The sequence below is a fragment of the Eurosta solidaginis genome, chromosome 3 (genome assembly GCF_040869045.1).
Source record: "Eurosta solidaginis isolate ZX-2024a chromosome 3, ASM4086904v1, whole genome shotgun sequence".
Lineage (NCBI taxonomy): Eukaryota > Metazoa > Arthropoda > Insecta > Diptera > Tephritidae > Eurosta > Eurosta solidaginis.
This window is the reverse complement of record NC_090321.1, coordinates 72586134-72608525: the sequence shown is the minus strand read 5'-3', so window position 1 is coordinate 72608525 and position 22392 is coordinate 72586134. Positions and strand designations below refer to the sequence as shown.

The window sequence follows — 22392 nt, the reverse complement described above, 5'->3', positions numbered from 1 at the left end:
GGCTGAGTATTTTTTTATACCCAACTGTACTTGTACACAGGGTATTATAACTTTGATTGGATAACGGTTGGTTGTACAGGTATAAAGGAATCGAGATAGATATAGACTTCCATATATCAAAATCATCAGTATCGAAAAAAATTTGATTGAGCCATGTCCGTCCGTCCGTCCGTCTGTCCGTTAACACGATAACTTGAGTAAATATAGAGATATCTTCACCAAATTTGGTACACGAGCTTATCTGGACCCAGAATAGATTGGTATTGAAAATGAGCTAAACCGGATGATAACCACGCCCACTTTTTATATATAACATTTTGGAAAACACAAAAAACCTGACGTGTGGACTGATATTGCGACTCTTGATAAAAATTTGAACAACATTTTTTAAATGGGCGTGGCACCGCCCCCTTGTGATAAAATCAATTTTACAAATATTATTAATCATAAATAACAAATCGTTAAACCTATGGTAACACAATTCCGCAGAGAGGTTGCCTTTACTATAAGGAATGCTTTGAAGAAAAATTAACGAAATAGGTTAAGGACCACGCCCACTTTTATATAAAAGATTTTTAAAAGGGTCGTGGACGAATAAAATAAGCTATATCTTGCAAAAAAGAGCTTTATATCAATGTTATTTCATTTCCCAAGTGGATTTATAACAACAAATAGGAAAAACTTCAAATTTTAAATAATGGGCGTGGCACCGCCCCTTTTATGGCTAAGCAGTTTTCTGTTTCGGGAGCCATAACTCGAAGAAAAATTAACGGATCGTAATAAAATTGGGTACACAAATTTTCCCTATGGTAGAAAATATTTCTAGTAAAAATGGACGGGATCGGTTAAAGACCACGCCCACTTTTGTATAAAATATTTTTAAAAGGGTTGTAGACTAGAATAATAAGCTATATCTTAGCGAAAAAAAGCTTTGTATCAATAGAATTTTACTTTCTAAATTGAGTTATAACATTACATTGGAAAACACTAACATTTTTGAAAATGGGTGTGGCACCGCCCCTTTTATGACTAAGCAATTTTCTATGTTTCGGGAGCCATAGGATAGGATAGGTTAGGTGGTAGCTGCCCTGATAAGGATAGCTCACTTGGACAACACGAAGGTCCGTTGTGATACCACATACACCAAAAATAACGGTAACGTAGATCTAGCTACTTAGAGAATCGTTGGGTAGCAACGCTAAAGCTCCGAATGATACCGATCTCAACTTTGGATAAATCCTCGCGAGATCCAAGTGAGTCGTGACCGAAGTACTTTCGCCTAGTTCTGGCAAAAGTTGCGCAATCGAGCATAAAGTGATTTGGTGATTCCACCTCATCATCCTCCATACAGCTGCAGCAGGATGGAGTTTCCAGTATATTGAGACGTGCCTCATGGATACCTATGGGACAGTGCCCTGTCAAAACCCCAATGACCATTGATAGGTGAGCCTTAGTGAACCCAATTATTTCAGCAGCCCTCCTGCCATCCACTTTCGGCCAGAAAGATCTTGCTACCCTGCAAGACGTGGTGTCCGCTCAACGTTTGCTGAGCTGACTCGAGGCCCAGCTATGGAGGAGCAATCCAGAGGTGGCCAGCGGGATCCCGAAATCCCTACAGCCATCTTCATCCAGTTCAGTTGTACCGATGCGGGCTAAGAGATCCGCTTGACAGTTACCCGGGATATCACTATGGCCCGGGACACAGATAATCTTAATTGTAAAATAATTCGATGCAATCGCAAGCGAGGTCAGGCACTCCCAGACCACCCTCGATCGCATTGTAGTTGAGCTCAAGGCTTTGATAGCCGCATGGCTATCAGAGTAGATTTTAAATTCCCTAACCGTAGTAGCACTGGATAGCATTCCATCCACCGCATCCTTAATCGCAGCAACTTCCGCTTGGAATACACTGCAGTGATCAGCCAACTTAAACTTGCGGCTTAAATTTAGCTCTTGACAAAAGACCCCCCCACCAACGTTTCCATCCAGCTTCGACCCATCCGTGAACAAGTTAACCGGTCCCATGCCCCAGATAATTCCTCTTCCCCACTCCTCTCTCTCTGGAATGACTGGGGTGAAGGTTGCCATAACTCGAAGAAAAATTAACATATCGTAATGAAATTGTGTACACATATTTTCCTTATAGAAGAAAATATTTCTAGTAAAAATAGACGGGATCGGTTAAAGACCACGGCAACTTAGATATAAAACAAGTTTAAAAGGGTCGTAGACTAGAATAATAAGCTATAACTTAGCAAAAAATATTTTTGAAGCAATGATATTTCACTTATGAAGTTTTATTGTAAGAGGAAATGGGGAGAAATTTTTTTTTAAACGGGCGGTGCCACGTGTTATGTAGAAAAGTAATTTATCTGAAATGAAATGTACAATTGAAGCTCACGCTGAGTATATAATGTTCGGTTACACCCGAACTTAGACACCTTTACTTATTTAATTATTGTTTTAGAGCAGAAAATAAAACTCAGAACATAACTATTAAATAAAGATTTTTATAATTTAACTTATATTAAAACTCTCACCATCATTCAGCTTAACCTTAAAAGTATGTTAGAGTGTAGGCAATCCCTGTACAGAATCGGGATAGGGCGAAACACACATCTATATTGAGTCCCAGGACTTATGGGAATAGATGGTAACGAGGACTTGCGTGAAAAATGAAGCATCCATGATTTCTAAGAAGGGAATATGCACTCCGGAGCACGAGAAATCTACACACAAAATTGGCAACTCTGATTGAGTAACTTTACAAAAAATAAAAAAAGAAGCAATAAAAAAAAATACATCAAAAAAAAAAAGAGGAAAGACAAAAACAAATAAAAAAATATATAAGTAAAAAATATTATGAAAATCTTAAAAAAAAAAACACAAGAAAACAAAATGTTACACATACATATATATCTGAAGGTACTTTGAATTGATAAGCGTCACAGTTGACAGCGGGTATAAAAAGCTCGGATCGGAGACACGTACTCTCCAACCGTTCAAAGCCAGCCTGCTTTTCGGAGGGATACATACTTGGCCAACGGTGTAATAAACAAGCAGCAAATAGAGTAAGTAGAATACTGTGGCGAATATTACCAATTCCGATACATAGATAACTATGCCGTTAGTAAATAAGTGCTGCACAACTGCATCAGCTATGTAAGCAGATGAAACAACAAACTACTATACATGTGCACAGCAATAAAGAGCGCAGACGTCATAACTCACACACATACATAGAAGAAGACAGCAAATTTGTGATGCAGATAGGAGAGAAGTAGATATGAAACTTGTTGACAAGACTGCTTTCGAAAAGTCTAGATCTTGGGAGAAAAAGGCGAACGAGGCAACTGCGAGTATATAAGCAGCGCAGTCTTGCAACGAGTCAATCAGTTTCATTTTAACAAGTTGTAAGTCAAGTACGCGAATACATTATAACGTGTCGGCAACAGATGAAGAGCCTAGTGCTTAACCCACCTCCCCACAAAAACTTGACGGTGGTACTTAAACGGCGCAGTTGCAAGTTTAGTTCGGGTTTGACTTTGCAGCTTTCGAAGCTTCCTCTTCGTAAAAAGAAAGCTGCGTGCATATATGTAATCATCATATATATTATTTCTAATTACTGTTTTTATATACAGGTCCCTTTTTCGCTCCTATTTGGAATCCAAATCTATAAATTAAGTTTTGGTTGTAAAGATGGATATTCGGGATATTAGCGAGATTTGTGCAATTATGGTCGTAGTGCTTTTGTTTAGCTATATTTTATTAAAATAATTTGTTAAAAATTAACGATTGTGAGCACACAAAGAAATATATTTGTACTATGGAACTATTGTGAATATTTGCACTGCATTACCGGCAGTTGCTCTCATACGCAAGTTGACAGTAAGTTTAAATTGATTGATATAACAGCTGATTTCTATTGATATTTCATAAGAGACTTTTATATTGGTTGCGCAAGATGCGCATGGGTCCGGCTACGTAGTACGAAATGGGAAAATAAATTGACTTTGCTAACAAAGCTTAAAGCGAAAAATGCCCCCAAAAAATTTGAATTTTTTTTGCTACAAACTCTCGTTGCGTCTCTAATCAAATATCAACAGAAATCAGCTACTCTATGAATCAATTAAACAGCTTGCACTGCCATATAACGTATGGAAGCAACTGCCGGTAATGCAGTGAAACTATTCCCAATAGTGCTGTAGTATAAATAGATTTCTTTGTGTGCTCACAATCGTTTATTTTTAACAAATTATTTTAATAAAATATAGCTAAACAAAAGCACTACGACCATAATTGCACAAATCTCGCTAATATCCCGAATCTCCATCTTTACAACCAAAACTTAATTTATAGATTTGGATTCGAAATAGGAGCGAAAAAGGGACCTGTATATAAAAACAGTAATTAGAAATAATATATATGATGATTACATATATGGCTGTGTGTCTTGAAGTATCAAGCCATGATATGAAAGCAAAAGAAGTGATTTTTTCTCGAACGGTCTAATGCAATCACTGCTTAATTCAAATTTTTACTTTATTCGTTTAAACGTAATAGCAATTCGCACGATTAGCAGTTGTATGACAAATATTCTCACTGTTAGTCAGGCGTTTTCTGAAAACAAGGCACATAGTAAGAAATGGGAAAATAGATTGACTTTGCTAACAAAGCTTAAAGCGAAAAATGCCCGCAAAAAATTAGAATTTTTTTTTTTGCTACAAAGAAAGTAGTTTGGGTGTATTTTTCTCTAAGTTTCCGCATGTGCTTCATATTCTATGTTTTATTTATTTCAAAAGTTCTACATCTAAGTACATAGGCGTAATATTATCTTGTCTGATACAATCAATTATATTATTCTATTATAACATGTACGCACTTATGATTAGTAATTATTATCGAATCGGTACTTAGTAAAACATTAATTTTGATTGAAAAGTAAACAATAATATTGTTAACGGTAAACAATTCTTTGGCTAAACTTAATACATTTAAGTATGTTGCTTTACAATCAAATCTTAAGGGTTACTAAGTGGGTATATCTATCCCTATGTAACATTTTTGCCCTTGTGTCCAGTGCGTGTTAACTTGACAGTTGTAGGTCAAGGTTAGATAAGGTTACGTTTACTATGTGAGTGCTTTTATCTTAAGATTTCAATCAGATATGTATTGTAACAAATTTAGGGAAATTCTGCTTATATGAAACCTTCTGCTAATGTTCGAATCGCTAAACTGTTGAATAAATCACTCCAACATTTAGTATTGCAAACTAGTCTTTAGTTAGAATACTTTGGGAGTAGTACTTCACAATTATACTTCACAACTAATAGCGTGTTTAAATCAAAACAGAAACTGATTACTCAACTTGCACTGCTTTTACTCTCCGTTGCTTCGTTCACATATTTCTCCTAAGGTCTAGAAGTTTCACCTTCTAGAACTTTTGTATCTCCTGCTTGGTTAGTTACCAGCTATATAAGTACATGTATATTTGTAGTTTATAGCCATATGCGTGTGTATGTGTGAGTAACTACTTCGGCAGATTACTACATCTTCGTCGCCTTCTACATAAGTGTTGCTAGCTTTAATGTGTACACGTACTTAAGAGTGGCTGCTTCATGTTTTTGTGGTTGTGTGATTATTTACTAACAGCTGAGTGATGCTAATATTCGTCACAGTATGTAAAATTGAACTCACACCAGCTTAAGGTTATAACATTGAAAGTGTGAGTATTTCCGGTCTTCCCCAACTTGCAGGTACGTAGTATATAACGATACTTAGTTACACCAAGGTGCGCCAGTCGTTTCTTCGCTGGGTTAACTTGCGCCAATTGGTTTTCCATCTGGTCTTCTTCGGTACTCGCCGTCCCCAACGCGCAGAGGTTTATAAATCTTTCGAAGAACTTTGCCCCAGAGCCGCTAAACCTGATGTTGTCATGGTCCATGCTTCTGCACCATATAGCAGGACGGGTACAATAAGTGACTTGTAGAGTATGATTTTCGTTTGCCGAGTGAGGACTTTACTTTTCAATTGCCTACCTAGTCGAAAGTAGCATTCATTGGCCAGAGTAATTCTTCGTTGGAATAAACGAAGTCTTTTACTATTTCGAAATCATGGCTGCCAACAGTGGCGCCAAGGCGCAAATGCTTTGCTTTATGACATCAGGTACTTCGTTCAATGTTGTCAGTATACGCCAATTGCACGCTCTTATAACGATGCCTATGTAAAATATCGGCCTTTCTTGGCTTCTAGTTTGCACTCTTAACTAACAGTTTGTTTCAAAAACGTCCTACCTCAGCTCAAAATGTTTTGAATTTAGGCTGAAATAAGGCGTTTTTGAAACAAATTATAAGATAAGGTGTTTTTCAACCGAATGTCTAAGCACCTGTTCACATCACTAAGTAATACTAGCATCCCTAATCCGAAACTAAGCAGCCTATTGTATGTACGTAAACAAATCAATCGTCATTTACACATGTACATACAAGGCAACAGAGAGATACTCACCATCACCCGAAGTAGTACTCCCATATACAGACGTAATCAGTTTTGATTTAAGCACGCTATTGGTTGTGAAGTATAAGTGGTATTTTGAAGTACTCTCAAAGTAGTCTAATAAAGACCATTTTGCATTATTGAATATTGGAGTTATTTATTCACAGACACTGATGACATTGATATCATCGGCCTAAACACCCGCGCTGTTAGTTCTGCTTACTCCAAGCTGGAAAAAGAAGCGGTAAAGATGGGTTTGATGGTGAATGAGGACAAAACGAAGTACCTGCTGTCATCAGCGCATATGCGCCTTGGCAACCACGCTACTGTTGGCAGCCATAATTTCGAAATAGTAAAAGACTTCGTTTATTTGGGAACCAGCATCAACATTAGCAACAACATCAGCACTGAAATCCAGCGAAGAATCAATCTTGCCAATAAATGCTACTTTGGACTAGGTAGGCAATTGAAAAGTAAAGTCCTCTCTCGGCGAACGAAAATCATACTCTACAAGTCACTTATCGTACCCGTCCTGCTATATGGGGCAGAAGCATGGACCATGACAACAGCAGATGAAGCGGCTTTGGGAGTGTTCGAGAGAAAAGTTCTTCGAAAGATTTATGGACCTCTACGCGTTGGCGATGGCGAGTACCGAAGAAGATTTAATGATGAGCTGTACGAGCTATACGCAGACATCAACATAGTCCAGCGAATTAAAACGCAGCGGCTGCGCTGGCTAGGCCATGTTATGCGAATGAAAGATGATGCTCCGGCCAAGAAAGTGTTTCTATCGGAACCCGCCTATGGAAGCAGAGGTAGAGGGCGGCCCCCACTCCGTTGGAAGGACCAGGTGGAAAACGATTTAAACTCCCTTGGTGTGACCAATCGGCGCCGGTTGGCGGAGCGAAGGAGCGACTGGCGCGCCTTGTTGGACGGCCATAACCGTTTAGACGGTTAAGCGCCAATTAAGTAAGTAAGTTATTTATTCAACAGTTTAGCGATTCGAACGTTAGCAGAAGGTTTGAAATAAGCGGAATTTCACAAAATTCCTTACACTATCAACGAGCGGACCTAGTCTTCTGTAATGATAAATTATATCGTACATCTAGAACATGGTCTTTTTTTGGGTAGATTGCTAGTTGGATCCAGGTGCGTTCTTATCGATAATCAAATTTCATTACCTCTAAACGGCAAACTTTCATTAATTTCAAAAAAGAAAATTGGGAATATTACAAAACTTTAACAAATCAATCTCCGCTGATCTCATTTCGACTGGCGAGCGCGCTGTAGAATAACCGAAATTATATCTGCAGCCTTAGCAAGAGAACGTGACCTACCAAGGCAGCTCGAGCATAGGAACCCTCACATTAGGAGTCTCAACTTAGATATTAAAAGCTGGCAAATGAACACAAACGTGCCAAATGGGGAAATCCTTGTCTAACCCGGCAAAATACAATGATAAAATATCCTTTGCATTAGGCGATAAAACTCTGTCGGACTCAAAGAAATGTGCGAGCCAGTAATTTGTAATGGATCCTTCAATAGGCAAGGCTAGACGTCGTGCAAATATACGTGCATAAAGAGAAACACAATGTGCCGCCCATTAGCATCACCTCTAGCGAGGTTTAAGAAGCCATATCAAAGACGAAGCCTTCCAAGTCAGTGGGCCAAACGGTATAGCTATGCCAATTCCAAAACAGCTTGGCGATGAGGTAGTAAGCTACCTGACGCACGTTTTCAATTTGGCGTTGAAGTCCCTTGTCATTATAAAAGATTGGAAAATGACAGCGATAGTTCAACTTCTAAAGCGTGGGTTATGGAGACTATCGAGGATGCGTCATATCGACCGATATCACTCCTTTCGCCAATATCGAAGGCGTTGGAAACCCTCATATTAATGCGAATATTCGTTTACCCACCCATCAGTATGGCTTCCGCAAAATTACGGACTGAATCAGCGAAAATCCCATCATTGGACGATGCTCTTGGCACAGTTAACCACTGCAGGCTACTTCAAGACATATAAGATTCACCCCTTTCCCCTCGTCCAAAAAGATGGACTGCGAGTTATCTACATGGACACCAGCGTCGTTTCAATTTAGGAACGAAACCTCAAAACATAGGGTGGTGTCCTATCTCTACTTCTGTTTAATATCTACATATCAAAGCTGCCTATGCCACTAGAAGGAGTTACTATCATTTCCGCCCCTCGAATTAGTTTTCAAAATAAATAGCTATCTTCCTAGTATTTTTGGTTTGTTCACCTCGCGCGAACTGACACTACCGCAGACTAAGTTCGCGGTCAATCTGGTGTTACGCCATCGATTAGCAGACACCAAAGATCTTAGGGGTAACGTTCGATAGCCCTCTTACATTCAAGGCAAATGCCTCCATAATTGTATTTAAAGTACAAATCCTCTAGTCGCTTGACGACAGCACTTGTACGGCGCGTAGCCAGTTTGGCCCCCTGACATTAAGGAACACACACTTGAAAGGGGTGCAGGCCTACCAAAATACTGCACTAAGAACTGCTACGGGATGTCTTTTTCTGAGACCTGTACATCATGTATACAATGAGGCGAAGAGCTCAACATAAAAGAACGTAATGAAATGCTGCACAGACAGTTTTTGCTGAGTTGTCACAAACCAGGACATCCCAGCAAACAACCGCTTGATCTAGCCCCGCCTCCGAAAGCCTTAAGCGCCTATGAGATCCGGCACCTACCCACACAGCCGTTTGATCCAGATAAGCATAAGAAGGCCTTAAGCCTAACCCACACAGAAACAACAAAACAGGTGCAATTTAAAGAAAATCACATAGCTTTTCTATGTGGAAAAGAATCTCTTCTTGGAAATGTCCAATATATAATCTTTTTAATTTTAAAAATGCAAGCAAATCAGCTTTGGGTCCACCACCTTAACACAAAAACATTGCACATTTTTGAATACTAATTGTTTAAAGAAAAAAAAAATTTATACATATCAAAAAACATGTATTTATACGATGTCTGGACCGAACCTGTTATTATTTCAAATGCATACATTATTTAGAATTGTGCATAGGAAATATAAACTTTGAGAAAGTACTAAATTACTAATTGTTTGTTAAACATCTTGAATTAATCAATTCATTTTAATTACTCAGTTTTTAACTAAAATTTTTTTATAATTCCAAGATTTATGATTTGTTCGCGATTTACACATGCATATAACATTGTTTTTGTTTTCCGAAAAGGATGCATTGCAAGCTTTAAAGCCAGTTAGAGACTTTAACTGCACTAAAACCAGAGACCCATTTTATTTTTATACCTTTTATGAAAATAGAATGGTATATTAACTTTGTCACCAATCTCCAATAAGTATACCGAAATGATCAGGATGAAGAGCTGAGTTGATTTAGCCATGTCCGTCTGTCTGTTTGTATGCAAACTAGTCCCTCAATTTTTTGTGATATCTTGATAAAATTTGGTGAGCGGGTATATTTATGTGTCCGATTAGACAAATGTCGGAACCGGCCGGATCGGACCACTATAGCATATAATCGATTTTTCAGAAAAGAGGATTTTTGTCATATCTGGAAAAAAATTTTTTAAGAACTTTTAAGTTAAACAGGTTTATTGAAAACAATCCTTACATGAAGTAATAATAAAAAAAAGCTAGAAAATAATTAGGTAGGTCCTAGGTACTAGTCATCACACACCTCATCAATCTAGGGCATTGATCAGACAATTAAATAAGAGCATTGAAGGCGTCAAATTTCTATTGATAGTCATAAGTAAGACCAACTGAACCTTGATCAGGTTATGCTATGCTTCACATTTTTAGAAATTTCACGCGCCCAACGCTTTTATTTAATTGTCCGATCAACTCGCTACATTGATGAGGAGTGTGTGATGACTAGTACCTAGGACATACCTAATTATTTTCTAGCTTTTTTTATTATTACTTCATGTAAGGATTGTTTTCAATAAAACCGTTTAACTTAAATTATTTTTTTTAATTATTTTATTTTCAAGTTTTTAGTCTTTACTTAATTGCCTATTATTTCTTATTCTATTTAGTTCATTTAGTGACTCATTATTACAAGGACTCTGTCCTGACAATTCGTTATAATCTAAGTCCTCAATACATAATCCTTCCAAAGACTTTACTCGACTCGGCGCCACGTATGCTTGTCCCTCCTCGAACTCCAAAGTATTTTGATGTCACTTCTACCGGACAGTATGTAATATTTGTTCCAAATATGAGCCGAATCGGACCACAAATACGATTTTTTTCAATATCTCTATCCATGCGCCACCTATCGGAGTTCTTTTTCTTATTATTGCATTGTCATCGGGTTCTGAACTATATTCCAAGTTTCAAGCATGTAGCTTATCGGGAAGCTACTTAAATTTTAATTACAAAATTCGTTCACAACGGCCGTGCGGCCGGTCGGCCTGTCAAGTCAAGTTAAATAAAACCGTTTAAAAAGATGAGATCGGTGTATACATAGCATATATCCCCCACAACCGATTGTTCAGATAAGAAGCTTTTCGAATTTACTGCCCCATTTTAACAGCTAGAAGCTTCAAATTTGACCGAATGCTTACGAATAGAGCAGTCATTGTTGTCTGAAAAAATTGTATAGATCGGTGGTACATATAGTATATATCCCATACAACTGATTGTTCAGATAAGAAACGATTCGTTATTACAGACCTATTTTAACAGCTAGAAGCTTCAAATTTCACCAAGTGCTTACGTATATAGCATATATTGAAAATCATAGAGATCGGTGGTATATATACTTTTAACGGCTAGAAGCTTCAAATATCGTCAAATACTTACGTTTACGTCATATATTGTTGAAATATGTGATTCATCGTCATAGCTATTTCATGCAGACCGCAAAAAAACGCGAAACTTTGCAATCTCACACAAACTAACTACCTATTTTTTATTTTTTATTGATCTTAAAAATCGCTTTGGTATGTATGTACATATGTTCACTATATATCTCATATCTTATACAGCCGATCATTTGGCTATTACGAATGGGATAAGATTATTGTTCAGCCCCATTCTTGAAAAGTATGAAGTCCTCGGCACAGCCGAAGACAGTTCCGTACTTACTTGTTAATGTTTCATTTTATTTAATTATATTTTTTATAATATTCCGATGAAAATGAGAGAAGATGCCAATTTTACTGTAATTCAAGACATAATTCGAATGAAATGATTCGTTTAGAAAATTGTTGCTGTCTGGACATCATATTAGCCCCTCTACTCTGATTTGTTTTCATCCTGATAATTAGATTTTAATCAGGGCTGCAAACCGCCTCGAAAATCGATGCGGTTCGGTTCAGTGGTTCGAACCACTCAGGCAAAACTTGCACCGGTTCGTGAACCGGTTCGCGGCTTGTAATGTAACTGCTTGGTCCGGGGCGAGAAGGGTGGCGGTTAGGCATGATGGTAGCCCGGCTGAGGCTCGTCGGCGTTGAGGCGCGGTTCTTGCCACCTTACTCGACCCACAGTCACAAAAACAAAATTTTAGATATCATGCCTAGGTGAGAAGAATATACGGACCTGTGAAAGATAAAGAGAAAGAAAAGAAAGAGTAAGCGGGAGAAGACCGTCCGAGTCAGGTGGAATCATCCCACCCCTCTTGTTCATGAGGCATGAACAACCTTGAACTCCACTTTGACTCCGATAACCGAGTGGAGTTCCCTTATCCTGACTTCGTCCGTCTGTTAAAGTCTAAAGTCGGGCCTAATACATGGTCTGTCAGTCTAGTGGCAACACCTCACTCATTCCTAGTGTGCCGCAAGGGCAACACCCACACTAACACAAAGAGAAATCTAGACCTGCATCATTCTTATTACTATTCAACTATGGAATTTGAAATACATAAATCATTTTTTTTCTAACTGGATTTATTTTTCACAATGTTTTATTCACTTATATGTCTAATTATTTCAACCTATGACTATGGGATCTTAAGTTATCTATTTCTACCCTGAACCAAAATATTAACTGTTAATCTATTTATGAATTCAAAAAAACATAGACAAATATTTAAATGATATGAAAAAAAAATGAGTAAACTTTCTAAAGGAACACCATTTTTAAAATTCAAAATGTGGGATTGATACAAATTTGTGAAAAAATTTAATTAACTTAAAACTAGAATAAAGAAATGCAATAAACAAATTAAACCTATTAATAGACCACCTTTCACCTATATCCCCTAATATAATTCAAAAAGTGTCGTGTTTCCTAGCAGTGATCCACTAATGTGTATAAGTATGTAATATAATAAAAATAAAAAAGTGTAAAGGGCGAAAAAAAGAGAATAAACAAGATTTATCAATGTATAATATTACCAAGTAAAAAAAGAAAAGAAACAAATAGGAACAACAATCCTAGTGGATTCCCCACTCTATTATACAGAACTAAGTGTCCACATGGGCTGGCTTGTAATTTTCACCACAAGAAACTTTTAGTTCCGGTTCGTACAAAAAAACATGCGTATACACATTCTGCTCGCGTAAATTATTATGGAAAAAGTGAAAAACCAAAAAAATTATAATGAAATATTGTGTTCAACGTAACAAGTTAAATGATGTTAAAAGTTCAGTTTTGCCAAAAAAAAGGAAGTTATCAATCAGATGTGCGAATTTGCTATTTGTTTTCTAGCAGACCCTCGTGGGCTGCAACGTACACTTCGCGATTTCGAGAGTGCCTCGAATTCTAAGAAGTTCCTAGTTCAAAAGTTCAGAAAGTTAATAATTATAGTTTTTTTTCCTTCAAAGTGCAAAAAAAAAAAAAGATAAAAAAAAATCGAAGGAAAGAAATAATCACAAAACCGAAATGTATAGGAAAATTAATGGCAAGCATTATGTGCAGCTGCCTAGTACACAAAGTAAACGAAATGTATTCAAAAGGTGAGATAAAGGTTATAAGTATGTAAAAAAAATTCCATAAACATAAATAAATTACAGAATAATAATTAAAAGTGTAAAAGATAAAAACCAAGGTTGAACCCGGCGAACTTATGTCGGTCGCCCCGTGTTGAGTTGGTGATGTGGTTGAAAAGTGGTGCGCCGCGCACTCTCCCTATTAGCGATCTACAGCCAGTTAGTCGCTCACTTGCTCACTTACTTGGTTGTTGCCAGTCCAAACTAGCAATGTTAATTATAAGTTGTGATGCGATGATATGTAATGTGATGGAATGGGGTATGCCGTATGCTGTGATGTTATATCGTGCTGTAATGTGATGTAGTGATGTGATGTGACCTCGCCTGATGGTGTTGTCGTGCCGCCGTTTTGCGTTCTTATATGATGGGTTTTATAGATTGGTGGTAAGTGTCGCAATAGGCGTGGATCCACCTCTGGCTGCTTGCTTATACCTAGTAGTGTTTGTGCTTACCGTGTTTGTTGATGTACTGTTGTTAGTGTTTAGTGATGTTGTTTTCTGTTGATGATGTGTAGCATTTATGTGTATTGCTCGCAGTGTTAGAGGTGGTTGGTGTGTGGTATTGCCTTTTGTTGCTAATGTTGCGTGGTTTTGTGGTGTACTTGCTTGTGTGAAGAGGTGGTTGTTGAGCGATGTTACCAGGGTTTATCATTAATGTTGTGTGCCTTTGCGTGTATTTGTTATGAATGCAGGTGTTTTGTTTAACGTGATTGGTGTTTAATGTGATTGTATGCCGCTGGTGTTGGGTTTCTATAATATTTGTGGTTGCAGGTTTTTCGTTTTGGCTGGCGGGTAGATGTGTGGCTGGTGTGTGTTTCGTCTAGATGGAAGTGGGTTGATGTGGTGTTTGTGGTTGTATCTTTTGCGCTTTGGGTGTTTTAATATCGGTTGCTAGTGTTTGTTGAATGTGGTCGTATGCTGCTGATGTTGAGTTGATGTGTTTCGCCTAGATGGCGGTAGAATCCCTCTCGGAGGCAGACGCGGTTTCGGTGGTAATGATGATTCGGCTGGTGGTGAGGATTCTGTTGGTTGCCATGGACAGGGTCCCGTGTGGTTCCGGCACTTTAAACTTTAAGACACCGTTTCTTTTTATACCCGGTAAACTCACTATAGAAATTAATTTTTTTTTTTAATTTTTTTTTATTTTTTTCACTTCCACTCGCGAGGTAAGGCGTCCGTTCGACTCTATGACTTTTAATTTTTGCCAATGAACAACGGAATTTCCCTTCTTTTATAGATTATTTGATTCCTGTTGCAACTCCCGTTTTCCTATCTACATTTTTTTTTGCAGTCAAATCCCCTTTCTTAAAAGTCACTCAAAAATCCTGCTAGGCGTCAAACATGTTGGCTACAACACTTTGTTTTGTATTCACCCGCATACACACATAATATGGCAGTTGGTTTGCAGACAATTGGCATTGTTACTTGCAGAGACAGTGGTGCGCGTGCGTGTAGGCGCGCAGGGGCGTAGTTTGTTTAAAGGCTGTCGTTACAGGCTACCTCTGAACCGCCGATCCGGTTCGGTTCATTTAGGTGTAAAGTTTTAATGCTAAAAATATATAATTATGAACAATATGGAGTTTTTTTGTCGCAGACGAAGAAGCCTAATTATCGTTAAAGGTTACAATGAACTTTCTTTACAGTCAATTTATTTTTTACTTTTAAGTTAATTTTATTAACCAATTATAAAAGCTTATTTTTAAAAAAGTTTATTTTTCTTTAATTTTATTTCATTTAGAACATAGTCGGAACTATAACACAAACCACATACACACATACATATTGTGACGAATATTAGCAACACTAAGGGATGCTATCATCTCTAAGCCGATGCTAAGCAGTGACGTGTATGCACATCATTAAATCAATCATTATGTCTACCCATATGTCCATACGAGCAGCGGAGAAGAGACGCACAAACACATGCATATATCTTATGTGAGATGCTCACAAAAGAAGCGTAATAATTTGTGCAAGTATCATTCACATATACACGCGCATATGAGAAGCTATAAACGTAGTTATAGCTGGTAATTTTATAGCTGATAACTAACTAGTAAATTCTACAATAGAAAAGCCTAGAAATTTGCAACGAGGAAACCATACAGTATAAAAGGCAGCTACAGTAGAGGCACGACAATCAGTTTGATTTAAGACGCTATCTGGCGAGCAATAGAAGTGTTATTGTGAAGTACTTTAATAAAGGTCATTTTGCATTATTGAATAGTGGAGTTATTTATTCAACAGTTTAGTGATTCGAACGTTAGCAGAAGGTTGCAAATAAGGGGAATTGCAGTAAATTCGTAACAATATGTATTACTGATTGAGTCCTACTACCGAGCAAATACATTTATTCCTTTAACTCATTGTTAATTAGTTTTAAGTTAAATTATAATAATGTTGTAAATCTAGTCAGTAAGGTATTTTGCCATTGACTTAATAAAGATATGAATATGAATATATGAATATTTAATTATAAAAATTTTAAAGTTAAATTAATAAAATTTTTTCGGAACTTTTTATTAACAGTTTTTAGAAAATTTCTGAATGTGCAGTCTTGAAGCTCATTCAATTGTAGTGTAATAGTGTGCAAGTATAAAGTAGATGAGAATTACCGTTAATTTTTTTTAATTTTTTCCCCGAGGGTGTTGCCTATATCTTCCATATAAAAAAAATTTTGTTCATGCGGTGTATGGAAAAAAATGCGAACACCCTCTTGAAACTTGTACATTATTACACTACAGTTAGATGAGCTACAAAACTGCACACTCAGAAATTTTTTGAGAGTTTTTAATAAGTCTGGAAAACTGATGAAAATTTGATTAATTGTTGGGAGCTTTGTGTAAGCTTTGAAATGTATATACACATATATAGTTTGTGTTATAGTTAAAACGATATTTTAAATTGGAATTATTAAAAATTATATTATTTTCACATAACCCTATATCAACATTTATAAGCTTAATGCATGAGAAAAGCAAAGAAGACATTTACAATGAACTTATAAAGTGTAATAAAAGCTTATTTTTAAAAAATCTTTTGTTTCTTTAATTTTATTTTTTACTTTTTAGTTTGTTTTATTAACAAGTAATGGAAGCTTGTTCTTAGAAAAGTTTTTTTCTTAAATTTAATTTAAACATCAATTTTTTTTTAATTTTTAGTAGGGTAAAATATTGTTTAAATTAGTTATGTAATCTTTACTTAGTTATTTGTAACGTTTCTCATCCTATCCATTTCTTTTAATGCATCAACATTACAAGGTTTCTTCGAAGTCAACTTTGAACAGTCAAGTTCTTCGATTCGAGTGTTAACTAACTTGAAATCATATTTTATTGTGACTTTGCCTATGTCGTTCAGTTTACAACTACTTATTGCAGATCTCTGCTCTGTTTTAAAATAAAATTCCAACTTTCGCTTAGCTAAAATTCCATCGCCAAAAATCTGTAAAACAAAATAATGTGCGAATAAAAGTATGCAACATTTAGCGATAACAGCCTCACTTCTACGTTTGTTGCTTACACAAACAAAGCGAAGTTACCTGCTTTCTTGACGACTTGGGCTTTTATGTCAAGGTGAGCATAAATCTTTACCGATAACTCTGTTATCGATTAATTTATCGAATTCTCGCAAAGTAATTTGCATTGTCATCGGAGTTATACATGCGCGCAAAATTTCAGCTCAATCGGACACCGGGATGTGTATCAAATTTAACCTGCAAGATTTGATTACAGACAACAGCCAAGTGAAACTAAATAAAAGCTTATAAAAATGTTATAAATGAAAAAGCTCTTTCATATACAAAGTTGTTATGCACGGAGTTTGAACTCATTATGTAAATTTGTTTATTTTTTCACAAGCTTTTGACCATAGGCGCAAACAGTTGACGCTATTACTATCAAAAGTGACAACTCACGGCGTTACCATCGAGAAAAAATGTATGCAATTTTATCTTAGAGTTGTATTTTCAAGCAAAGTGGTGAATTAAATAAGTTAACCATTTTTTTTGGTGGTTTTCGGTTCGGTTTTTGGAGTTAAGAAGAAAACGGTTCTGTTCGTGGTTCGGTTCAAAGCCCCAAAATAGCGGGTGCTTCGGTTCATGAACCGGTTCGGTTCGAAACGGTTTGCAGTTCTGATTTTAATAGCGACACAAATGTAAATAAATTGAAAGTTAATAATGACGTTAATTAGTAAAAGCAAACAAAATAAACTAAATAAAAACCAAAACAAGCCACATTTCAATTTAAGCTCATTTAGTTTAGCGTGATTTGTTTATATGAAGTTCAACAGACATCGTGACGTTCATAATCAGAAGCGTTAAATGCAAAATGTTGATGAAACGATAAAAAGCTTTTATTCAGCTACAGCCAAGAAATGTTGGAACCTTGTGAAGCTTAAACATATTTGCTTGGTTTGTTAAGTAATTGTCATTGCATTTGCATTTAATGTCAGCAACAACAACAACAACACATAAATGTATTGCCCATTGTACTATGCTTGTTTGTCGGCCATGAATTGTAAATGTCCCACTACTTAATGCATAGATTTCCACTCAAATAAAACTTGAAAATTATTTTATTGGTATTAAATTGAATAATAAAAGGAAGTACGCAAGCATTTACTAAATAAAGTTTAAACTCCAAAAAAGAATTGGCGTTGGTTAGAACTTCCTTAATGAATAAAACATAAAATTGCGCCATATTAAAAAGGGGAATAAATGACCTCCAAACAATTCCGCAGATAGTACCGAAATGTCTTCAAATGATCCATAAAACAATATCGAAATAATTCCAAGCCGATACCGAATTGATCCTGAAATTATTTCGAAGTTATTCGAAACATTTGATAAAATGTTTCAGAAACAGACCCAAAATCTTCCGGAGATAGTCCGGAAATGTTCATAAAAACAAAATCGAAGTGATCTCTAAATGAATTCCGAAGTAGTCGTTAAATTTTAGCAATATGGTTCGTAGAACAATCACGAATTTATCCAGAAAATTTCTATATAAGCTTGTCTTTAGCTAATCCAAAGACAGTCCCGAAATGATTCCGGAAATGATAGCGAAAACAATCACGAAATGATTCAAAGATTATCTCGAAATTATCCTGAAATAGTATCGAAATTATTCTAAAAATATTCTTGATATAACCCCGAAATCCTCCCCAAGTGATCCCGAAAACAAAATGAGATTTCCATAATAATGCCGATACATTTGATCGCAAACTGCTACTATATAATAAAGTAGTTAATGCTAGTATCTGGCCTACAAATGCCCAAATTAGGCCGTTCCGGTCTTTTCGCAAGGACGGGACATCTCGTCAAGTGCCGTAGTTAGTGCTGAGACGCATATTATTCCTCCTAAGGATCTTAAAATTTATTATCAAAATGTATCAGGCCTCAGGACGAAGTCTTACGATCTTCATACTATGAGTTCCCACATGGACTACGACATCTTTGTTCTTGTTGAGTCGTGGTTAAATGGCAATTTCCTGGATAGTGAGTTTTTTGATGAGAAATTATACTGCGTTTTTCGTAATTTGTGCTTCTTACATACCGCCAACTAGTGGGGATTTGCTTTACAAATATCATGTTGATAATATTGTAGCCTTAGCATCTGATCACGAAAACGTTTGCGTAATCGGATATTTCAACCTTAGCAAATTAGAATGGTCTAATATAAAGGGTGGCCTTGGGCTCTACCCAAAATCTATTAATACTTTTTCTGAAACATACTTGATTGATAATTTTTCAAAATGTGACCTTAGTCAAGTCAACAGTTTTTATAATACTTTTCATAGAATTTTGGACCTTATCTTTTTAAGCGATATAAATTTTTCTATCCAGGAGTGCCTCGACCCTTTGTCTACTCCTGGTTTGCATCATGTACCGCTTGTTCTTCATTTGGAGTTTGATGAGTTTAATACTTACTGTGAGGACTCTTTTTCAAACTTTTGCTTTAAAAATTACGATGTTGATGTTGTTCAATACGGCAATTGATTCTTTTGACTCGGATATGCTTTTTACTGGGGTTGAAGTCTCAGGTTGTTTTGATATATTTAAGAATAATTTAAGCACTATCTGTAGTGACAACATCCCGAGAGCCAAAAAAGGGCTTATAAAATTCCTTGGTTTACTAAGGAGTTGAAAAAACTTAAGAATTTAAGGAACAAGTTTTATAAAAAATTTAAAAAATCAAACTTGCCTTCTCATAAAGAAAAGTATTTGCAGTACTTAAAAGAGTTTAAGTCATTGAGCAAGGATTTGAAGAAGAAATATGTGCGTAACTTTGAGGCAGATATAAAATTGAATCCCAAGGCTTTCTGGCGTTATGTTAGTCTATAAAATCCTGTTCAAGTATTCCCTCCGTTGTGTTCTTCAATGATAAGCAAGCAGACTCTTCATCAGATGCTGCGAATCTTTTCGCTGATTTTTTTAGTTCAAATTTTGACCCAGACTCGGGCGTGAGTAATAACTGGCTTCCTCCTGCTGATTCTATGTTAAATTTTGGTGGTCTCGAGCTCACTTTACACGATGCTGAAAGAGGGATTCAACAAGTAAAATTGTCATCACAGACTGATGTTGATGGCTTGTCGTCTCTCCTTTTCAAAAACAGTTCTGCTATCGCCTACCCTCTATGGCTGCTTTTTAATAAATCCCTCGCGCAAGGGGAGTTCATTGAAGCATGGAAAATTACGTTTATCACTCCCATTTTCAAAACTGGCAATAAAAACAATATTGTTAATTACAGACCGATCTGTAAATTATCTACTGTCTCAAAAATTTTCGAATGTATTGTAAAAGAAAAAATTATTTTCTCAATAAATCGTCTAATCTCTGTAGATCAGCATGGTTTCATGTCGGGAAGATCAACCACGTCTAACTTGGCAGTGTTTTCGACGCTTTTACTAATCGAGCCCAAGTAGATACCGTGTATACCGACTTTTCAAAATCCTTCGATAAAGTTAATCATAGTATTCTACTATCGAAATTACATTGTTTTGGTTTTCATTCTGTTTTTATGAAATGGATTAAATCATATCTCTCCAACCGTAGTTGTACCGTGGTAGTTGATGGTGTGACCTCATATCCCTTCATAGCTTCTTCAGGCGTTCCTCAAGGAAGCATACTAGGCCCTATTCTTTTTGTGATTTTCATTAATGATATTGCCAGCTGTTTTGAATCTTCGCAATTCCTGCTATACGCAGATGATATGAAGATTTTCAACAAGATTATTTGCCCCCCCGATTCAATTAAATTTCAGAAGGATCTAGATAATGTAGTTACTTGGTGCAAAAATAATAAACTTGCGTTAAATATTAAAAAATGCTATCATGTCCCTTATTATAAATCCCGTTTATTCATTCCTACTTCCTACCACATTGGGCGCGCGCAACTAAGCACTGTGTCCGAGGTCACTGATCTTGGGGTGGTCTTTGATTCTAAGTTTTCTTTTCATAGTCATTTAAACTTTACAATAGCTAAGGCTTACTCGATGTTGGATTTTGTTCGACGATTCAGTTCTGATTTCACTGACCCATATACTTTAAAATCACTATATACTACTTTCGGACGTTCGAAATTGAAATATGCCGTATTTATTTGGCGGCCGTTTTATGCTTGTCATATTTATCGTCTTGAAAGAATTCAAAAAGTATTTATTAAGTACGCTCTACGTCCCCTTCATTTTGATCTTCCTTTTCCTTCCTATGAATCCAGATGTTTGCTTATCAATCTTAAGACTTTGAACTGCAGGAGAACTTTTCTCTCTTTAATATTTGTTTTTCATTTAATCCGTGGAGCTGTTGATTGTCCCTACCTCTTAGAATGCATTTTCCTTGCTATTCCACATATATGCGTAAGAAATAATGCGTATTTTTTGTGGGATTGGCAAGAACTAATTATGCTGCAAATGTACCTCTTTCCAGAGCTCTTAAAGAGTTTAACTTGCTCTCAAATTCGTCAATTTTGGACTTTTCCTACTCTGAAAATACTTTTAAATTGTTACTTAACCAAATGTTAAATTAGTGGTTAAGTCTTTATATATGTCATTAGTCTGTAAGAAATGTAACAATTTCAAGATGAGTTAATAAATAAATAAATAAACTCGTCTTGAAAACCGTTACTGCATGCACCAAAAACTATACGATCTGAATCCGAAAGAAAATTTGGCAGCGTATAAAAAATCCTCCCAGATTTAGTAAAAATGTTTATACCTTGATCTATATGACCATTAAAAAAATAATATTGGCTAATAATAGACTCAGAATTATGACGATTCAGAAAGAGGGTATTGAGGGGAAGGTCCACTTTTTAAAAACTGCTTATACATCGATTCATATGACCCATATTCAATACACCGATAACAAACAGGTAGGTAAGCTTGAAGTGGCTGCCGCGGAGGCACACATACCCGTTGTAAACCACAAAAAGGCAAGCTTGCCCCACCTCTTCAAACTATTTTGATAAATGCTTCTTAAAATACTCTATGACCTGACGTGAAAAAGGCGCCGCTTAACGACGGGCAATTGCAGATAATTTAACAATAACTTTCCGATATCAAATCCATAATTTTTTAACAGCATATCGACAACTTTTTGTTAAGGAATCGATAACTTTCCGATCAGGAATCGATAGCTTTTCGAAAACTTTTCTATAACACGCCGATAACAAATTGGTAACATTTCAATTGGAAATCGATAACTTCTTCATAACATTTCGATATATAATCGATAACTTTTTGATAACAATTTAATAACTTTCAATAAGATAACAATATCTTTTCGATAGATAGCCGACACCTTTTCTATAATTTGTGGATAACAAACCGATAAATCGACGATAAAAATCGGTAACTTATTGGTAACCTTTGTTACTAAAAGCAAAAGTTATAATACTTCCAAAACAAATCGATAACTCGTTTTTATCTCATCGATATCACACA

The 22392-nt window shown here is 36.2% G+C and overlaps 2 protein-coding genes across 8 annotated transcripts in view; one reads left to right on the top strand and one right to left on the bottom strand.

The window, feature by feature from the left end:
• Rbpn-5 (Rabaptin-5) overlaps positions 1 to 22392 on the top strand; it is a 371253-nt gene that overhangs the window by 107158 nt on the left and 241703 nt on the right. The window contains exon 8 of one of the 2 annotated variants that reach the window (XM_067772286.1): positions 15192 to 15819. The exons of the other annotated variant lie outside the window; for it this stretch is intronic. Coding sequence (XP_067628387.1) covers positions 15192 to 15251 — 60 coding nt within the window. The 3' untranslated portion in view covers positions 15252 to 15819. Of the gene's footprint in view, positions 1 to 15191; positions 15820 to 22392 lie in introns of those variants that run through there. 2 annotated transcript variants of the gene reach the window in all.
• Positions 1 to 22392, bottom strand: part of Treh (Trehalase) — a 342181-nt gene that overhangs the window by 102023 nt on the left and 217766 nt on the right. The window lies entirely within an intron of this gene.